Raw genomic sequence first — 19377 nt, 5'->3', positions numbered from 1 at the left:
TCAAAAGAATTGGCCTTAGGATGATGCCCATACACACAAAGGAAGGGAGAGATCCCTGTAGCAGAGTGAGCCGCGTTGTTATAGGCAAACTCCGCCATGGACAGATGAGCAACCCAGTCAGTCTGACACTTGGAGACATAACACCTGAGGAACTGCTCCAAGGACTGGTTCACCCTTTCAGTCTGCCCATTAGACTGCGGATGGTAGCCTGACGACAAGCTGACAGAAATCTGGAGATCGGAACAAAATGCCCTCCAGAATTTGGCCACAAACTGGGATCCGCGGTCAGAGACCACATCAAGTGGCAACCCGTGGAGGCGCACAACATGCAGCATAAATAATTCAGACAGGCGTCTGGCCGATGGCAGCCCAACCAATGGAACGAAGTGCGCCATCTTCGAAAACCTGTCAACGACAACCCAGATGGCTGTCATCCCCGAGGATTTGGGCAAGTCCACCACAAAATCCATTGAAATGTGGGTCCATGGCTTAGATGGAATAGAGAGTGGATGTAATGGGCCAACAGGAACCCCTCTAGGAGTCTTATTTCGGGCACAGATGTCACATGCCCGAACCCACTGATCCACATCCCTAGCCACCGAGGGCCACCACACCGCCCTAGATAGCAACTCCCGAGTTCTGGCAATACCCGGGTGACCTGCCGACTTCTTGGCATGGAATTCCAGGAACACTCGCTGTCTTAACCTAGGAGGCACAAACAAAAGACCTACCGGAAGGTCTGGAGGAGCCTGCTCCTGTGCTCTAAGGACTAATGACAAGAGGTCCTGGGTAATGCCCACTTTAATACATGATTGGGACACAATGGGCAATGGCTCCTCGGTGGTCTCCTGGATTGGAGCAAAACTCCGTGAGAGCGCATCAGCCTTGATTTTTTTGACCCAGGGCGATATGTTATCAAAAAATTAAAGCGAGCAAAAAACAAAGCCCATCGTGCCTGCCTGGCATTGAGGCGCTTCGCTGACTCTAAATATGCCAAATTCTTATGGTCGGTGAGAATTGAGACCACAAACTTAGCCCCCTCAAGCCAGTGTCTCCACTCCTCGAGTGCATCCTTAATAGCCAACAATTCCCGGTTACCCACGTCATAATTCATCTCGGCAGGCGAAAATTTACGGGAAAAGTAAGCACAGGGATGAAGGCGATTATCAGACACCCCCATCTGAGAGAGCACTGCCCCAATACCCATCTCAGAGGCATCCACCTCCACCACAAAAGGACGCTCTGGATCTGGGCGTCGCAGCACCTTGGCCGAGACAAATGCCCTTTTGAGACGGGCAAAAGCCGCTTTGGCCTCACAAGACCAGTGAGCAACATCCGCCCCTTTCTTAGTGAGTGCCACCAAGGGCGCCACTATAGACGAAAATCCAGCGATAAATCGTCTATAAAAATTTGCAAAGCTCAGAAAATGCTGAAGCGCCTTCAAACTACTGGGCTGCACCCAATCCAGGACTGCCTGTACCTTGGAACCCTCCATTTGGAAACCTTCTGGGGAGATAATATATCCTAGAAATGCGATTTGCTGAACTTCAAATTCGCACTTCTCCAGCTTCGCCCCAAGCCGGTGGTCTCTGAGTTTCTGGAGGACTAAGCGTACATGCTTCCGATGTTCCTCCAGGGAATGGGAGAAGATTAGGATGTCATCTAAGTATACAACTAAGAATCTATCCAAATATTCCCTGAGCACATCGTTCATGAAGTCCTGGAAGACTGCCGGGGCATTACAGAGCCCAAAAGGCATCACCAAATATTCATAATGCCCTGAGTGGGTATTAAAGGCAGTCTTCCATTCATCCCCCTCTCTTATTCGGATTAGATTGTACGCACCGCGTAGGTCAATCTTAGAAAAAATGGTGGCAGTACGAAGCTGGTCAAACAAGACCGAAATGAGAGGCAGTGGGTATGAGTTTTTAATCGTGATACGGTTCAATTCCCTGAAGTCGATGCAGGGTCGCAACGAACCGTCCTTTTTACCCACGAAGAAGAACCCCAACCCAACTGGAGACTGTGAAGGTCTGATAAATCCCTTAGCCAAGTTCTCCTGAATGTACTCTGCCATAGCCTGAGTCTCAGGACGTGACAGGGAGTACAACCTGCTCTTGGGAAGCTTAGCATTCGGCAACAAATCAATGGCACAGTCATAGGGGCGATGGGGAGGTAGTACCTCTGCAACTCTTTTGGAGAACACGTCCGCAAAATCTGCATAACATCCTGGCAATCCTGGCAAACTTAGCTGCGAAAGCCTGACTGGAAGGCTCAAGCAACTCCTGAAACAATCACTACCCCAACTAAGAATCTCCCCAGAGACCCAGTCAAATTGAGGATTGTGGGCCCTTAACCAGGGTAACCCCAACACCAATGGGGCAAAAGTACAGACAGTCACATAAAAGGACAATTTTTCAGAGTGTGTGGCTCCAATAAACAAAGAAATCTGGCTAGTGCAAGAGGTAATTTTACCTTGGGATAATGGTTCCCCGTTTAACCCACAAATCTCAATTTCCGATGCCAAGGGTACTAAGGGAACAGAGTGTTTCAGGGCGAATTGGCGGTCCATAAAAACCCCGTCGGCCCCACTGTCCACAAAGGCCTCAGTCTTGACAGTTTGACCGAGGATCTTCAAGGTCACCGGAATGATAAAAGTCTTCTTGGGAAATTCTGACTTCTGGCCTGACAGGATATTTCCCATCACCCTCAGGCCCTGAAGTTTTCCGGCTTTTCTGGGCATGATACTACCACATGACCTTTATTCCCACAGTACAAACATAACCCCTGCTGTCTCCTCCGCGTCTTCTCACGCGAGGAGAGGCGGGTAGCCCCAATCTGCATAGGCTCCTCGGAAAATTCCTCAGAGTCTGAGGTTCCCTTGGGAAAGAAGGAAACCTCGGTCTCCCTTTCAAGCCTGCGCTCTCTCAGCCGTCTATCCACCCAAATGGATAACTGCATGAGCTGAACCAAGCTATCAGGCAAGGGATATTGTACCAGTTGATCTTTTAACTGGTTAGAAAGACCTCTTCGGTACTGGTGTCTCAGGGCTGGGTCATTCCACTGGGTATCATGGGCCAACCTCCGAAACTCCGTACAATAAACCTCAACTGGCCTTCGCCCTTGCTTAAGGATCGAAATCTGAGCCTCGGCTGAGGCCGTCTTGTCAGGGTCATCATACAACATGCCCAGTGCCGTAAAAAAAGCATCAACACTTTTAAGCGACGGACAGTCAGGCTGCAACCCATATGCCCAGACCTGGAAATCACTATGCCCACCCGCTGAATCTCCGACCCAGAAGACTGAGGCCTAAGCTGGAAATATAGCTTGCAGCTCTCCTTGAAACAAAAGAACTGCGAGCGATCTCCAGAAAAACGATCCGGGAGATTTACTTTCGGCTCCTTAACCCCTGAAGGTACTGCTGCTGCGGGAGCTCCGCCATCGGCCTGCGAGGTGTGCATTTTAATGGACAAATCATTAAATTGTCGAGTCAGGACCTGCACCTGATCGACCACCTGTTGCAAAGTATTTTGAGGGGTATGCTCCATATTCCCACAAAATTTCAACAGGAGTATTTGGCTGCTGAATATGTTATGCACACCAGTGCCAGCAGGAATGTACTGGTGTCTGAACGGTGAGGGATGCAAAACAAATGAACTCACAGACAGACTGGGGAATATGACATTACATACACAGAAGGTGATAGGGTAACAAAATAAACACAAAGTGAACAGAGAAGCCCAAAGGCTAAGAAACTGGGTGTCTCCCTAGTATTAGGAATGCTCAGATGGAAAGAAGCGAGATGTAGTGATTTAATACGTAGAGAACCCGAAATGCTGTTGCTATGGGCAACAGCAAAACTCTAAAGGGTTACCAACGGGTGTGGCAGTTAACTCCTTGGTCAGAGATGGAATAATAGACACAAGGAGAGTCTCCACAATCCTAGTCCTCACTTGCATTGCACTGGTTCAGCTTACTGCCAGTAAACTGACACCTGAACACCTTGCACAGTGAGAAAGGATTTTGGCAGGCAAGTCTGAGAATACAGCCGCAAACTTGCTAGGTTCACAGAGTAGCAAAAGAACCCCAGCAGGTTAAACGAATGACTCCAGTCTTACTGCTAGGTCTGGATTGGCAGAGTGTAATACCAATTCCCAAGGCCTATTTGCAGTAAGCAACAAACAAATACAAAGTTTATACAGTACTAGCTAGCTTTCAGGAACTGACTAACCAACAAAGATTCAGCAGCATCTGCCTAACCTGAGAAGAGGGTTTATATAGCAGGTGCTGTCCACGCCCCACTCAGACCTCACAGACTGTGAGTACAAAAACCAGCACCGGATCCCCTGCCGTGCACAGAGCCTGTAACCACTGCACAGCAAAAGACCCGAACCGGAGTATCAGCTACGCTCAGGTTACTCCGCTAGCACTTGTCTCCCGGTTGCCATGACGACGTGGCAGCACAGAGCAGGAGACCCTAGCAGGTCTGGAGGAGGGGCGTAGAGGGAGGAGCCAGTTCACACTGTTAAAAAGTCTTAAAGTGGCGAAGGCTCCTCCGGAACAGTCTATACCCCATGGTACTAAAATGGACCCTAGCATCCTCTACGGACTACGAGAAAATAATTTACCGGTAGGTTATAAAAATCCTATTTTCGCACAGTACAGATAATCCGGTATCGACCCAGTATATTGCTGCATCGATGCAGATCGCTCTGCGGTGTAAGAAGGGTCACTGCCAAATTCCTGGGTCATCTGACCCAGTAATTCAACCCGGAAATAAAGAAGGGTTATGCCCGGGTCAGGTGCAGTGTAAACGGCTGGCTGGGTCGATGGGACCCGTTCACAGTATAGGCAGAGGCGGCGTGGAGATGATCTTGCCTCCCAGCGCTGCCTCTGCACCTGCCCCCGAAGCCGCCACGATCTCCGCCCCCGATGGTGTATTGGTGGGTTGGGAAGCCAGTGTGTAAGGATCGAATGCCAGGACGCACCCGAGAAGGACCCATTTCCAATTCCCGGGTTCGACCCGGCATTGCGATGTGAAAGGGGTATTAGAGGCGAGAGTTGACATTCTGTGTGCCCCCACCCCCCAATGGTCATATGCTCACTTCCTAACTGGGTCTTTAAACACAATGCACCAGCTGTTAACAGTAACTGCAAAAAGAAAAATACAAAATCAAAACCCTTTCTGCAGCATGATACACTGTGTTCCACTGGGAATACATCAGGGTGTAGAGATGGATCTTGAACCAGGCATCAACAGGTTAAAGCTTTAGCTATCCCAGGATGCATTGTGGCCTCCTCTATAACCCTGCACCCAGGCACTGTGAGCTCAGTTTCGAGTTGGTGCCTGCAGAGCAGGCGGCTAGTCAACAGGGGGGCTGTGCTGGGCAGCCTTGAAAAAAAGCTTTTTAAGAAGACTTCAAGGGCCGCAGCACTGTTATGTCAGTGTGACATTCAGCACTGCGGGGCTCCATTACCTCCCTAGCGGCGTTGCATACTCCCGCGGCTCAGTTCCCGGGTACTTGCGACGGAGACGCTCCGGCTCTAGGCACGCGGTCGCAGATGCTCTCCTGGTTCACGTGTCTGCTACGTGAAGGAGGTAAGAGGGTCCCCCATGCAGGACCTGCTACTAAATTGTGTTCTGTTCGCAGTCTAGGGAGACCGACTGCGACGCTGGCGTGGACACTGTTGTGCACAGGGACCCCACTGTCTACCAGCGCATAGGAGTACAGGTCGAGTGTACTAACACCCAGTTTAATAAGACTCCGTAATACCAGGCGGTGAGGACCAGCATAGGGGAGCCGACACTTGACCTGTAGCCCCTCCCCCGGCCCAGTGTGCCATCTCTGATCAGATTTTCCCGCCCTGCAGCTGCTTTCCACTCTCCCTCACTCCCTGACTGAGACGCTGGGCGCCATCTTAGGTATAGTTGCGGCTGGTCTTCTGGCCTGCAGGGCAAGGTATCCCTTGTAAAGCCGTCTGTCTACAGCGCTGTGACTTTACAAACACTTGACTATTTCACATGTCTTTATACAGACAGCTTTAGTTAAGAACAAGTGTACCTGTTACAGAATATATTGTACAAGTATTCTGATACATACTGCTGGTCTAGGACCGCGTTGTTTGTAAAAATAAATTTTATATATATATATATATATATATATATATATATATATATATATATATATATATAGAACATGGAAGCAGCCCGGCACTCCGTTGTCCCCAGCGGGATAATGCTCCGGTGCCCTCCTAGGGGTATGGCAACCCCAATATGTACAGCAAGGGAGAAGCGGCGGCACTCAGAGACTTTCACTTTCACGGAAAATAAAGCAAAGTTTGCAGTGTCCTGAAGAAGGGGGTCTGTCCCCCGAAACGTTGACCTAATAAATGCACCCTTTGCTTTATTTTCCGTGAAAGTGAAAGTCTCTGAGTGCCGCCGCTTCTCCCTTGCTGTATATATATATATATATATATATATATATATATTTTTATTATTGATATATATAATATTTATTATTGAGATATATATATATATATATAATATTTATTATTGATATACTGTCCAGTGCAGATTTATTACCATAACTAATAATTATCTGCAAGGTCACTGTGACTGTGTGTGCCTGTATCTGTTGTGTGGATTTCACTTCAGTGTTTCCCAGATATATCTATCACTATATTCTGTACCCTAGGGGACTTGACTTGGTGCGTCAGGGTCAATTATATAGTGCGTCACAGTATTTACCGATTTATACGTATTATACTATGTACTCAGTCTCCTAATACCGGATTTATTCGCAGGTATTGTACTCTGTCTGGCTTTATCGTACTCGTACGCTCTATTGTTGCATTTACTGAAATGTTTAACAAAAAGGGCAGTAAATCCGGGGATGCACCAAGGATTTACTTGAGGGGGTAAGTGTTGTATGATAGTTTGTGTAATGTGTGCCATACCTCTCCCAGTCAGTCCGCTGCAACCAGGAGCCACCTTGGGCTAAGTTCTCAACCCTGTTGGGTACTCTGGTGGACTGTCTTACGCCTACTACGCGATCACCTGTGCCACTACAGCCACAAATTGTCCCTATGGTTAATCCACCTTGGGTGGATAATTTGTCTAATCAGTTGCAGCAATTAAACCAATCTTTGGATAGACGTAAATCTGCTATTGGTCACACTCGTGTCCCTGGGTTATCTAAGTGGGCTGCTACCTCCTCACAATCCACGCATCTCTCAGAAGTTTCATCTGATGAGGATGGGGAACTAACTGTCCTGTCTGACACTGAATCAGATGCTTCTGATGAGGAATCTTCTTTACACGTTGATGTCCCTGACTTGATGGTTGCTATTAGACAGATCCTCCAAATCTCTGATGATAATGAGGATTCCACTACGGTGTCTAAGAAACCTGACAAGTTTAAACGTCAGAAGGTAGCTAAAACTCTATTACCACATTCTGACAATTTAGTGGACATACGCTGTGAACCCTGGTCTGAGCCAGGGAAGAAATTCCCCTTGCCTAAATGGGCCTTGGCTCGATACCCTCTCCCTGCAGAGTTATGTAACAAGTGGCAAAACCCACCGCCGGTGGATTCCCATGTCACCCGTCACTATCTGTCGGTTCCTTTAGTGAGGCGACAGTAAACGCGTGGAGGGATGCCTGAAATCTATTTACTCCCTAAGGGGTGCTGTAACCCACCTTTGCAGCCTCCTTTTTAAGGGAGACCTCTTGTTTGGGGAAGACCAAAATAAAATTGTGTCTGATTTAGCGGTTGCTAAAACTGCATTTCTCCAAAATCCTACTCCCTCTGCACAGAGGGCAAAAGGTACCACTTTTCGTTTCTTTCGGCCTCATGGGAAAGCAGGACAGGACTCCTAAGGGCAAAAGGATTTTCTGAGGTGGTCATCCAAACTATGTTGAAGGGCCGCAAAACCGGCATCTGCCCGGATCTATTACAGAGTCTGTAATTCTTATTTCACTTGGTGTGCTGATAAGAACTATGATGTTCACAGATTCAAGACATCAAAAATCCTGGCTTTCCTGCAACAAGGCCTGGACTTAGGCCTTCGTCTGGCCTCCCTCAAGGTTCATATATCTGCCTTGTCAGTGTGGTTTCAGAGAAAAATTGCACCTATACATGACGTTCATGTATTCACTCAGGGCGTATTGTGGATTCGACCTCCCTATGTCCCTCCTGTGGCTCCATGGGATTTGTCTGTTGTCCTGAATGCCCTGCAAGAGTCTCCATTTGAACCTCTTGAGTCAGTTGACCTTAAATGACTTACGGCTAAGGTCCTGTTCTTACTGGCTATTGCCTCTGCCAGAAGGGTGACGGACCTAGGCGCTTTGTCCCGTCGTCCACCCTTTCTGATATTTCATCATGACCGAGCAGTTCTGCGAACTCGCCCTGGTTATTTGCTTAAGGTGGTGTCATCTTTTCACCTTAATCAAGAGATTGTGGTTCCGGCCTTCATCTCTTCTGAATTGTCCTCCAAAGAACGGTGTTTGTATGTGGTACGGGCTCTCCGCATATATGTGGAGACAACTGCCTCTATTAGGAGGTCAGATACCCTTTTTGCACTGTTTGGTTTCCACAAACGTGGCTGGCCTGCGAATAAGCAAACCTTGGCCAGATGGATTAGAATGGTGATTGAGAAAGCTTATGTGCAGGCTGGTCTTCCAGCTTCTGCTGCTATTAAAGCCCATTCTACTCGGTCTGTTGGACCATCATGGGCGGCCCGCCGTGTCGCGTCTCCAGAACAATTGTGCAAGGCGGCTACGTGGTCCTTGGTGAACGCGTTCATTAGGTTTTATGCCTTTGATACTTCCGCTTCCCAGGATGCTTCCTTTTGGATGCCGGGTTCTCATACCCGCTAAGGTGCGTCCCCTCCCTTGAGGAACTGCTTTAGGACATCCCCGATGTAATCCCTGTGGAACACCGTGTACCATGCTGCAGAAAAGAGAATTATGGTAGACTTACCATTGTTAAATCTCTTTCTGCGAGGTACGCTTGGTTCCACAGGGCACCCACCTTGACGCACTTGGCTTCTATGGGTTTGTATGGCATTAGCCACTGGTCCCTTCTCCTGTTGTGAGAATGTGGTTCTATGTGACTAACATCTGCCTTCTCTTTTACCTGCTCATGCATTGGACTGGTTAATGAAACTGAGCTCACAGTGCCTGGAGGCGGTGTTATAGAGGAGGCGGTGCAATGCATCCTGGGACAGCTAAAGCTTTAACCTGTTGGTGCCTGGATCAAGATCCATCTCTACACCCCGATGTATTCCCTGTGGGACCCAGTGTACCTCGCAGAAAGATTTAACAATGGTAAGTCTACTATACTGTAAATCTCCTTATTGCTCTCTTGTGTTTTTTTTTCTTTTCTTTTTTCCGCAGCAGTGTTGATTGTCTTTTAATATCAGAATGGTTTTGTTAGGTATTGTTAAGGACTTCCCTACTACACACTACCATAATCGTTAAAGTCTCTCATACATGTCAAGTTTGCTTTAATATTATGTGCTATGTTGGTATTTCATTTAATTTATGCCAATTCATTTTTTATAAAGCTGTCTTCTAGAGTACTGCGCAGTGCAATCACTTTTTGCAACAAATTCTTTTTGCAACAAATTTTCAGATTGTAGAACATAGATGATGCTCACTAACAGATTATTATTTTCAGATGTTTGAAACGATACATTGCCATTAATACAGCTTGAATTCTTCTAGGCATAGGGGTGGAAACGTATTTTGGCGCACATATCGTGCCGCTATGGTGCTTCCTGCATCTCCCCTTTACCGAGGCGAAGCAGGAAGCTGTACCGACGAGATGTATTAACATTTAGTTTCTCGGAGTCCTCCTTCCGGTGATCCCTGCTAGAGCACCACAGTCCATCAGCCTGGTGTTGTGCTGTTTCTCTCCTCTCAGCTGGTTCACTGGGCACGTGCGAGATCTCCTGTGTAGCCCAGAGCTGTCAGCTGCCGCAGTCACTACAGTGGCTGTGAATGGGACAATGATAGCTGCAGGTGTTGGGTCAGTTCCACTGACCGTTCATACTTTGCCCCACACATCGGTGCGCTATCTCAAAGATAAAGCACCGATAATGACAGCAAAATTGTGGGCATCTTGCATACAGGGATGCGGTATTTGCAGCATATAATGTCTGCAGATACCACTATACCTAGTAACGGAATATAATACAGCTACCCCAGAATCTACTAACTGGGGATAATTCAGACTTGATCATAGATGGGCTAAATTTGCGGGGCACAGCACAGGGCTAGTTCGCCCCGCATGTCTGGCTCTGCCCCATCCGCACAGGTACAAAAGCATTGCACGGCGGCGATGCTTTTGTACCTGAAGAGTAGCTCCCTAGCAGCGCAGATCCTGCACGCTGGCAGGGAGCTACCCGTCGCTCTCTGGGTCTCAGCGGCTGTATGTGACGTCACGCAGCTGCCGCCGCCAGCATGGTCCGGGCACGCCTGTGTTGCCTGGACCGCGCCCCCAAAACGGCGGTCCAACAGCCCGCCCCCTCCTGCCCAGCGAACGCCTCTGTCTGTCAATCAGGCAGAGGTGATCGCTAGGCTGAGATTCCGATCGCATCTCTAGTATGCGCCGGCACACTGCAGCACCTGTGCATGACGCAGTTCAGACCTGATCGCCCGCTTTGCGAAAACACACACCAGCAGCGATCAAGTCTGAATTAGCCCCTATAGGTATCTTTCTTGGGGAATATTAACCCAAGTGTAATAAACTGCATCTCCATTAGGTTGCTTCCGCCGGCCTGGATTGTTTTGACCATGCAAGAAGGATCCATTCTTTAGTGCTGTTGTCTCCATATTCTCAGCATACCTGCATTGTGTACTTGAAAAATGTGACCTCCTACATCAGCATTAACTGCGGAATAGCGTTTTACATAAAATCGCTCGGTGTTCATAATAATTTGGCCATAATTGGCTAGAAAGGAATTTATTAAGGGCTGCACTCTGTCACATGATGATGTAGAGGTATTGTGATGAGCTAATTTACCAGTATGGTATTAAAAATTGTGAACAGAAATAAAAGTGGAGTTTAATCTTAAATGTCCATTTTATTCCTCTCCTGATACCTAAATTGGCATGAGCTATCTTTTGTACTTCTCCTGTATGGAATACTCTTTTCACTTTCATTTTTATAGAGTGCCATTGGTAATGTACTATGGAGAAGACAGTATAAGAACTTGGAAGGGTATGGTTAGCATGATACCTGTCCTAAATCAGAAAAGTGTGAAATTTGCCTTTCAGCTGTGTCCCTGTTCTGTGCTTCTGATAAGTGCTATTCCCAGTATGCAATATGTCACTCCAGCGATTAATATTATTATTTTGACTTTAGATTGCACGTTTGATGAGGAAAATAGTGAAACTCCTCTTGAATCTGCTGTTGGAATCCTTGACTTGATAAATAGTGAGATGTCATTGGATAAAGAGGTGATAAAAGCCAACAAACAAATGCTGAAAGAGGCGGTAAGTTCTTGCTGCATGTCAGACACCCAAACGTCTCTTTACATTGTCTAGGTGAAAGCCGTAAATGTCCTTTCCTCCATCATCCGTCTGGGGAAAGCTGCGCACTTACTTGTGGGTTATAGTGTATTGGCGTGGAGTTTGGCACAGAATCTATTAAAAACTAACTCTACCCCCCCTCTAACCCCTCCCATACACTGTCTCTCTACATACATTACCTCAGTTTAGGTTTTTGTGCCTTGGAGGACAGGCACAGTTTTCTTTTCTCTTAGATTTTAGTTGGGTTTTAGTTTCCTGACTGGTTTTAATCTATGCTTAGTCTGAGTGGGGTTAGGTATTTTAGAGGCGGCTGGGCGCCTGTTTCTCACTCAAATCGCCCCTGGAATGTCTTGGACAGCTGGGGCTTTCTATCTCACCGGACACACCACCGAGGGGGCATTATAACAGGTAAAACAGTCACAAGCTGCACTGCAGTATTGGACTGTCTTTCTCTATTTTAACTTTTTTTCTTTATGCAGGATTTTTTTTTATTCTACTTTTTTATATCTGGTTCCTCAGTAGGCTGGCGGCTGCAGGGTGAGCGGGTGCATTGTGACTCGCTCATCAGGAGCCGCCGGTAATGGCATCGCGGCTGCTCGGTGTTTTGCAGGGGCGGGCCTGCTACTGAAGGGGATGGCTGCCGCGACCGCTCCTCCACTGAAGGGGAAGTTCAGGCGGGGCGGTCTCCTGCTTCCTGCTCTTACAGGGACAGCAGCAGCGCTCGTTCCACCCAGGGGACAGATTTGTAGAACAAGCACCATCTTCCCTCTGCTTCCAGCGCTACTGGAGGATGCTGCGCAGCTAGCTGAGGAACAAAGGAGCAGTTTGGGTTCTGACTCACCCTGATAAGTATACAGGCCGGGTTCAGATACTTCTTACACAGTGGGAGGCTAGATCAGAATATCTGCGTCAGCCTTTTTATTGCACCGCTGTAATTAAGATTCACAACTGTTATTGACACTCACCCTGTTCACTATACAGGCGGAGTTCACATCCATATAATTGCTTTGACTAAGATATATATATATATATATATATATATATATATATATATATATATATATATATATATATATATTTCTCTAACGTCCTAAGTGGATGCTGGGGACTCCGTCAGGACCATGGGGATAGCGGCTCCGCAGGAGACAGGGCACAAAAGTAAAAGCTTTAGGATCAGGTGGTGTGCACTGGCTCCTCCCCCTATGACCCTCCTCCAAGCCTCCGTTAGATTTTTGTGCCCGGCCGAGAAGGGTGCAATCTAGGTGGCTCTCCTAAAGAGCTGCTTAGAGTAAAAGTTTGTTAGGTTTTTTATTTTCAGTGAGTCCTGCTGGCAACAGGCTCACTGCTACGAGGGACTTAGGGGAGAGAAGTGAACTCACCTGCGTGCAGGATGGATTGGCTTCTTAGGCTACTGGACACCATTAGCTCCAGAGGGAGTCGGAACACAGGTCTCACCCTGGGGTTCGTCCCGGAGCCGCGCCGCCGACCCCCTTGCAGATGCCGAAAAGTGAAGAGGTCCAGAAACGGCGGCAGAAGACTCTTCAGTCTTCATAAGGTAGCGCACAGCACTGCAGCTGTGCGCCATTGTTGTCAGCACACTTCATAGCAGCGGTCACTGAGGGTGCAGGGCGCTGGGGGGGGGGCGCCCTGGGCAGCAATGATAGTACCTTATTCTGGCTAAAAATACATCACATATAGCCCCTGGGGGCTATATGGATGTATTTAACCCCTGCCAGGTCTCAGAAAAACGGGAGAAGAAGCCCGCCGAAAAGGGGGCGGGGCCTATTCTCCTCAGCACACAGCGCCATTTTCCCTCACAGAAATGCTGGTGGGAAGGCTCCCAGGCTCTCCTCTGCACTGCACTACAGAAACAGGGTTAAAACAGAGAGGGGGGGCACTTATTTGGCGATATGTATATATATATTTCTCTATCGTCCTAAGTGGATGCTGGGGTTCCTGAAAGGACCATGGGGAACAGCGGCTCCGCAGGAGACAGGGCACAAAAAAGTAAAGCTTTACTAGGTCAGGTGGTGTGCACTGGCCCCTCCCCCTATGACCCTCCTCCAGACTCCAGTTAGATTTTGTGCCCGAACGAGAAGGGTGCAATCTAGGTGGCTCTCCTAAAGAGCTGCTTAGAGAAAGTTTAGTTTAGGTTTTTTTCTTTACAGTGAGTCCTGCTGGCAACAGGATCACTGCAACGTGGGACTTAGGGGGAAAGTAGTAAACTCACCTGCATGCAGAGTGGATTTGCTGCTTGGCTACTGGACACCATTAGCTCCAGAGGGATCGAACACAGGCCCAGCCGTGGAGTCCGGTCCCGGAGCCGCGCCGCCGACCCCCTTGCAGATGCTGAAGCGTGAAGAGGTCCGGAAACCGGCGGCTGAAGACTCCTCAGTCTTCATAAGGTAGCGCACAGCACTGCAGCTGTGCGCCATTTTCCTCTCAGCACACTTCACTGGGCAGTCACTGAGGGTGCAGAGCGCTGGGGGGGGGCGCTCTGAGAGGCAAATATAAACCTTATACAAGGCTAAAAATACCTCACATATAGCCCATAGGGGCTATATGGAGATATTTAACCCCTGCCTGACTGGAAAAATAGCGGGAGAAGAACCCGCCGAAAAAGGGGCGGGGCCTATCTCCTCAGCACACGGCGCCATTTTCTGTCACAGCTCCGCTGGTCAGAACGGCTCCCAGGTCTCTCCCCTGCACTGCACTACAGAAACAGGGTAAAACAGAGAGGGGGGGCACATTAATGGCTATATATATATATATATTAAAGCAGCTATAAGGGAGCACTTAATATAAGGATATCCCTTGTATATATAGCGCTTTGTGGTGTGTGCTGGCAGACTCTCCCTCTGTCTCCCCAAAAGGGCTAGTGGGTCCTGTCTTCATTAGAGCATTCCCTGTGAGTTTGCGGTGTGTGTCGGTACGTGGTGTCGACATGTATGAGGACGATATTGGTGTGGAGGCGGAGCAATTGCCAAATATGCAGATGTCACCCCCCAGGGGGTCGACACCAGAATGGATGCCTTTATTTGTGGAATTACGTGATGGTTTATCTTCCCTTAAACAGTCAGTTGAGGACATGAGGCGGCCGGACAATCAATTAATGCCTGTCCAGGCGCCTCAAACACCGTCAGGGGCTGTAAAACGCCCTTTGCCTCAGTCGGTCGACACAGACCCAGACACGGGCACTGATTCCAGTGACGACGGTAGAAATTCAAACGTATTTTCCAGTAGGGCCACACGTTATATGATTTTGGCAATGAAGGAGACGTTACATTTAGCTGATACTACAGATACCGTAAAACAGGGTATTATGTATGGTGTGAAAAAACTACAAACAGTTTTTCCTGAATCAGAAGAATTAAATGACGTGTGTGATGAAGCGTGGGTTGCTCCTGATAAAAAGTTGATAATTTCAAAAAAGTTATTGGCATTATACCCTTTCCCGCCAGAGGTTAGGGCGCGCTGGGAAACACCCCCTAAGGTGGACAAGGCGCTCACACGCTTATCCAAACAAGTGGCGTTACCCTCTCCTGAGACGGCCGCACTTAAGGATCCATCAGATAGAAAGATGGAAGTTATTCAAAAGAATATATACACACATGCAGGTGTTATACTACGACCAGCTATAGCAACTGCCTGGATGTGCAGTGCTGGAGTAGTTTGGTCAGAATCCCTGATTGAAAATATTGATACCCTAGATAGGGACAATGTTTTACTGTCGTTAGAACAAATAAAGGATGCATTTATCTATATGCGTGATGCACAGAGGGATATTTGCACACTGGCATCTCGGGTGAGTGCTATGTCCATTTCAGCCAGAAGAGCCTTATGGACACGACAGTGGACAGGCGATGCGGATTCAAAACGTCACATGGAGGTTTTGCCGTATAAAGGGGAGGAGTTATTTGGAGTTGGTCTATCAGACTTGGTGGCCACGGCTACTGCCGGGAAATCCACTTTTTTACCTCAAGTCACTCCCCAACAGAGAAAGGCACCGACCTTTCAACCGCAGCCTTTTCGCTCCTACAAAAATAAGAGAGCAAAGGGCTTGTCGTACCTGCCACGAGGCAGAGGAAGAGGGAAGAGACACCAACAGGCAGCTCCTTCCCAGGAACAGAAGCCCTCCCCGGCTCCTGCAAAAACCTCAGCATGACGCTGGGGCCTCTCAAGCGGACTCGGGGACAGTGGGGGGCCGTCTCAAAAATTACAGCGCGCAGTGGGCTCACTCGCAGGTAGACCCCTGGATCCTGCAGATAATATCTCAGGGGTACAGGTTGGAATTAGAGACGGATCCTCCTCATCGTTTCCTGAAGTCTGCCTTACCAACCGTCTCTTCCGAAAGGGAGAGGGTGTTGGAAGCCATTCACAAGCTGTACGCTCAGCAGGTGATAGTCAAAGTACCCCTATTACAACAAGGAAAGGGGTATTATTCCACTCTATTTGTGGTACCGAAGCCGGATGGCTCGGTAAGGCCTATTCTAAATCTGAAGTCCTTGAACCTCTACATAAAAAAGTTCAAGTTCAAGATGGAGTCACTCAGAGCAGTGATAGCGAACCTGGAAGAAGGGGACTTTATGGTATCCTTGGACATCAAGGATGCGTATCTACACGTTCCGATTTACCCCGCACACCAGGGGTACCTCAGGTTCATTGTTCAAAACTGTCACTATCAGTTTCAGACGCTGCCGTTCGGATTGTCCACGGCGCCTCGGGTCTTTACCAAGGTAATGGCCGAGATGATGATTCTTCTTCGAAGAAAAGGCGTATTAGTTATCCCATACTTGGACGATCTCCTAATAAGGGCAAGGTCCAGAGAACAGCTGGAGACAGCTTTAGCACTATCTCAAGAGGTGCTAAGACAACACGGGTGGATTCTGAATATTCCAAAATCCCATTTAATCCCGACAACTCGTCTGCTGTTCCTAGGAATGATTCTGGACACGGTTCAGAAAAAGGTTTTCCTTCCAGAGGAAAAAGCCAAGGAGTTATCCGATCTGGTCAGGAACCTCCTAAAACCAGGAAAAGTGTCAGTACATCAATGCACAAGAGTCCTGGGAAAAATGGTGGCTTCTTACGAAGCAATTCCATTCGGCAGATTCCATGCAAGAATATTCCAAAGGGATCTGTTGGACAAATGGTCAGGGTCGCATCTGCAGATGCACCTGCGAATAACCCTGTCACCAAAGACAAGGGTGTCACTTCTGTGGTGGTTGCAGAAGGCTCACCTATTAGAAGGCCGCAGATTCGGCATTCAGGATTGGATCCTGGTGACCACGGACGCCAGCCTGAGAGGCTGGGGAGCAGTCACACAAGGAAGAAACTTCCAGGGAGTGTGGTCGAGCCTGGAAAAGTCTCTTCACATAAACATTCTGGTACTAAGAGCAATCTACAATGCTCTAAGCCAGGCGGAACTTCTCCTGCAAGGAAAGCCGGTGTTGATTCAGTCGGACAACATCACGGCGGTCGCCCATGTAAACAGGCAGGGCGGCACAAGAAGCAGGAGTGCAATGGCAGAAGCTGCCAAGATTCTTCGCTGGGCGGAGAATCACGTGATAGCACTGTCAGCAGTGTTCATCCCGGGCGTGGACAACTGGGAAGCAGACTTCCTCAGCAGACACGATCTTCATCCGGGAGAGTGGGGTCTACATCCAGAAGTCTTCAACATGTTAATAGACCGTTGGGAAAGACCAATTGTAGACATGATGGCGTCTCGCCTCAACAAGAAACTGGACAAATATTGCGCCAGGTCAAGAGATCCACAGGCAATAGCTGTGGACGCACTGGTAACTCCTTGGGTGTACCAGTCAGTGTATGTGTTTCCTCCTCTGCCGCTCATACCAAAGGTATTGAAGATCATACGGCAAAGAAGAGTAAGAACAATACTAGTGGTTCCGGATTGGCCGAGAAGGACTTGGTATCCGGAACTTCAAGAGATGCTCACGGACGAACCGTGGCCTCTACCTCTGAGAAGGGACCTGCTACAGCAGGGTCCCTGTCTTTTTCAAGACTTACCGCGGCTGCGTTTGACGGCATGGCGGTTGAACGCCAGATCCTAAAAGGGAAAGGCATTCCAGAAGAAGTCATTCCTACCTTGATTAAGGCACGGAAGGAAGTCACCGTGAAACATTATCACCGCATTTGGCGAAAATATGTAGCGTGGTGCGAGGATCGGAGGTTCCGACGGAGGAATTCCAACTGGGTCGTTTCCTACATTTCCTGCAATCAGGATTATCTATGGGTCTCAAATTGGGATCCATTAAGGTTCAAATTTCGGCCCTGTCAATATTCTTCCAAAAAGAATTGGCCTCTGTCCCTGAGGTCCAGACTTTTGTCAAGGGAGTACTGCATATACAGCCTCCTGTGGTGCCTCCGGTGGCACCGTGGGATCTAAATGTAGTTTTAGATTTCCTCAAATCCCATTGGTTTGAACCATTGAAAAAGGTGGATTTGAAATATCTCACATTGAAAGTGACTATGTTACTAGCCCTGGCCTCTGCCAGGAGAGTATCTGAATTGGCGGCTTTATCTTATAAAAGTCCTTATCTAATCTTCCATTCGGATAGGGCAGAACTGCGGACTCGTCCGCATTTTCTCCCTAAAGTGGTATCAGCATTTCATCTGAACCAACCTATTGTGGTGCCTGCGGCCACTAGCGACTTGGAGGACTCCAAAGTGTTGGACGTTGTCAGAGCCTTAAAAATATACATTGCAAGGACGGCTGGAGTCAGAAAATCTGACTCGCTGTTTATATTGTATGCACCCAACAAGTTGGGCGCACCTGCTTCTAAGCAGTCGATTGCTCGTTGGATTTGTAACACAATTCAACTTGCACATTCTGTGGCAGGCCTGCCACAGCCTAAAACTGTAAAAGCCCACTCCACAAGGAAGGTGGGCTCATCTTGGGCGGCTGCCCGAGGGGTCTCGGCATTACAACTCTGCCGAGCAGCTACGTGGTCGGGGGAGAACACGTTTGTAAAATTTTACAAATTTGATACCCTGGCAAAGGAGGACCTGGAGTTCTCTCATTCGGTGCTGCAGAGTCATCCGCACTCTCCCGCCCGTTTGGGAGCTTTGGTATAATCCCCATGGTCCTTTCAGGAACCCCAGCATCCACTTAGGACGATAGAGAAAATAAGAATTTACTTACCGATAATTCTATTTCTCGGAGTCCGTAGTGGATGCTGGGCGCCCATCCCAAGTGCGGATTATCTGCAATACTTGTACATAGTTATTGTTAACTAATTCGGGTTATTGTTAAGGAGCCATCTTTAAGAGGCCCTTTCTGTTGTCATACTGTTAACTGGGTTTAGATCACAAGTTGTACGGTGTGATTGGTGTGGCTGGTATGAGTCTTACCCGGGATTCAAAATGCCTCCCTTATTGTGTATGCTCGTCCGGGCACAGTACCTAACTGGAGTCTGGAGGAGGGTCATAGGGGGAGGGGCCAGTGCACACCACCTGACCTAGTAAAGCTTTACTTTTTTGTGCCCTGTCTCCTGCGGAGCCGCTGTTCCCCATGGTCCTTTCAGGAACCCCAGCATCCACTACGGACTCCGAGAAATAGAATTATCGGTAAGTAAATTCTTATTTAAAATGCTATAAGGGAAAAACACTTATATAAAGGTTGTCCCTGTATAATTATAGCGTTTTTGGTGTGTGCTGGCAAACTCTCCCTCTGTCTCCCCAAAGGGCTAGTGGGGTCCTGTCCTCTATCAGAGCATTCCCTGTGTGTGTGCTGTGTGTCGGTACGTGTGTGTCGACATGTATGAGGACGATGTTGGTGAGGAGGCGGAGCAATTGCCTGAAATGGTGATGTCACTCTCTAGGGA

The 19377-nt window shown here is 48.3% G+C and overlaps 1 protein-coding gene across 3 annotated transcripts in view; it reads left to right on the top strand.

The window, feature by feature from the left end:
* The window catches only part of TERF2 (telomeric repeat binding factor 2), an 88889-nt gene that overhangs the window by 19636 nt on the left and 49876 nt on the right, over positions 1-19377 (top strand). For all 3 annotated transcript variants that reach the window (XM_063945449.1, XM_063945447.1, XM_063945448.1), the window contains exon 3: positions 11370-11500. In XM_063945449.1, coding sequence (XP_063801519.1) covers positions 11370-11500 — 131 coding nt within the window. The remainder of the gene's footprint in view (positions 1-11369; positions 11501-19377) is intronic.

This window comes from Pseudophryne corroboree, chromosome 11 (assembly GCF_028390025.1).
Source record: "Pseudophryne corroboree isolate aPseCor3 chromosome 11, aPseCor3.hap2, whole genome shotgun sequence".
NCBI lineage: Eukaryota > Metazoa > Chordata > Amphibia > Anura > Myobatrachidae > Pseudophryne > Pseudophryne corroboree.
This window is presented reverse-complemented; position numbering and strand designations above follow the sequence as displayed.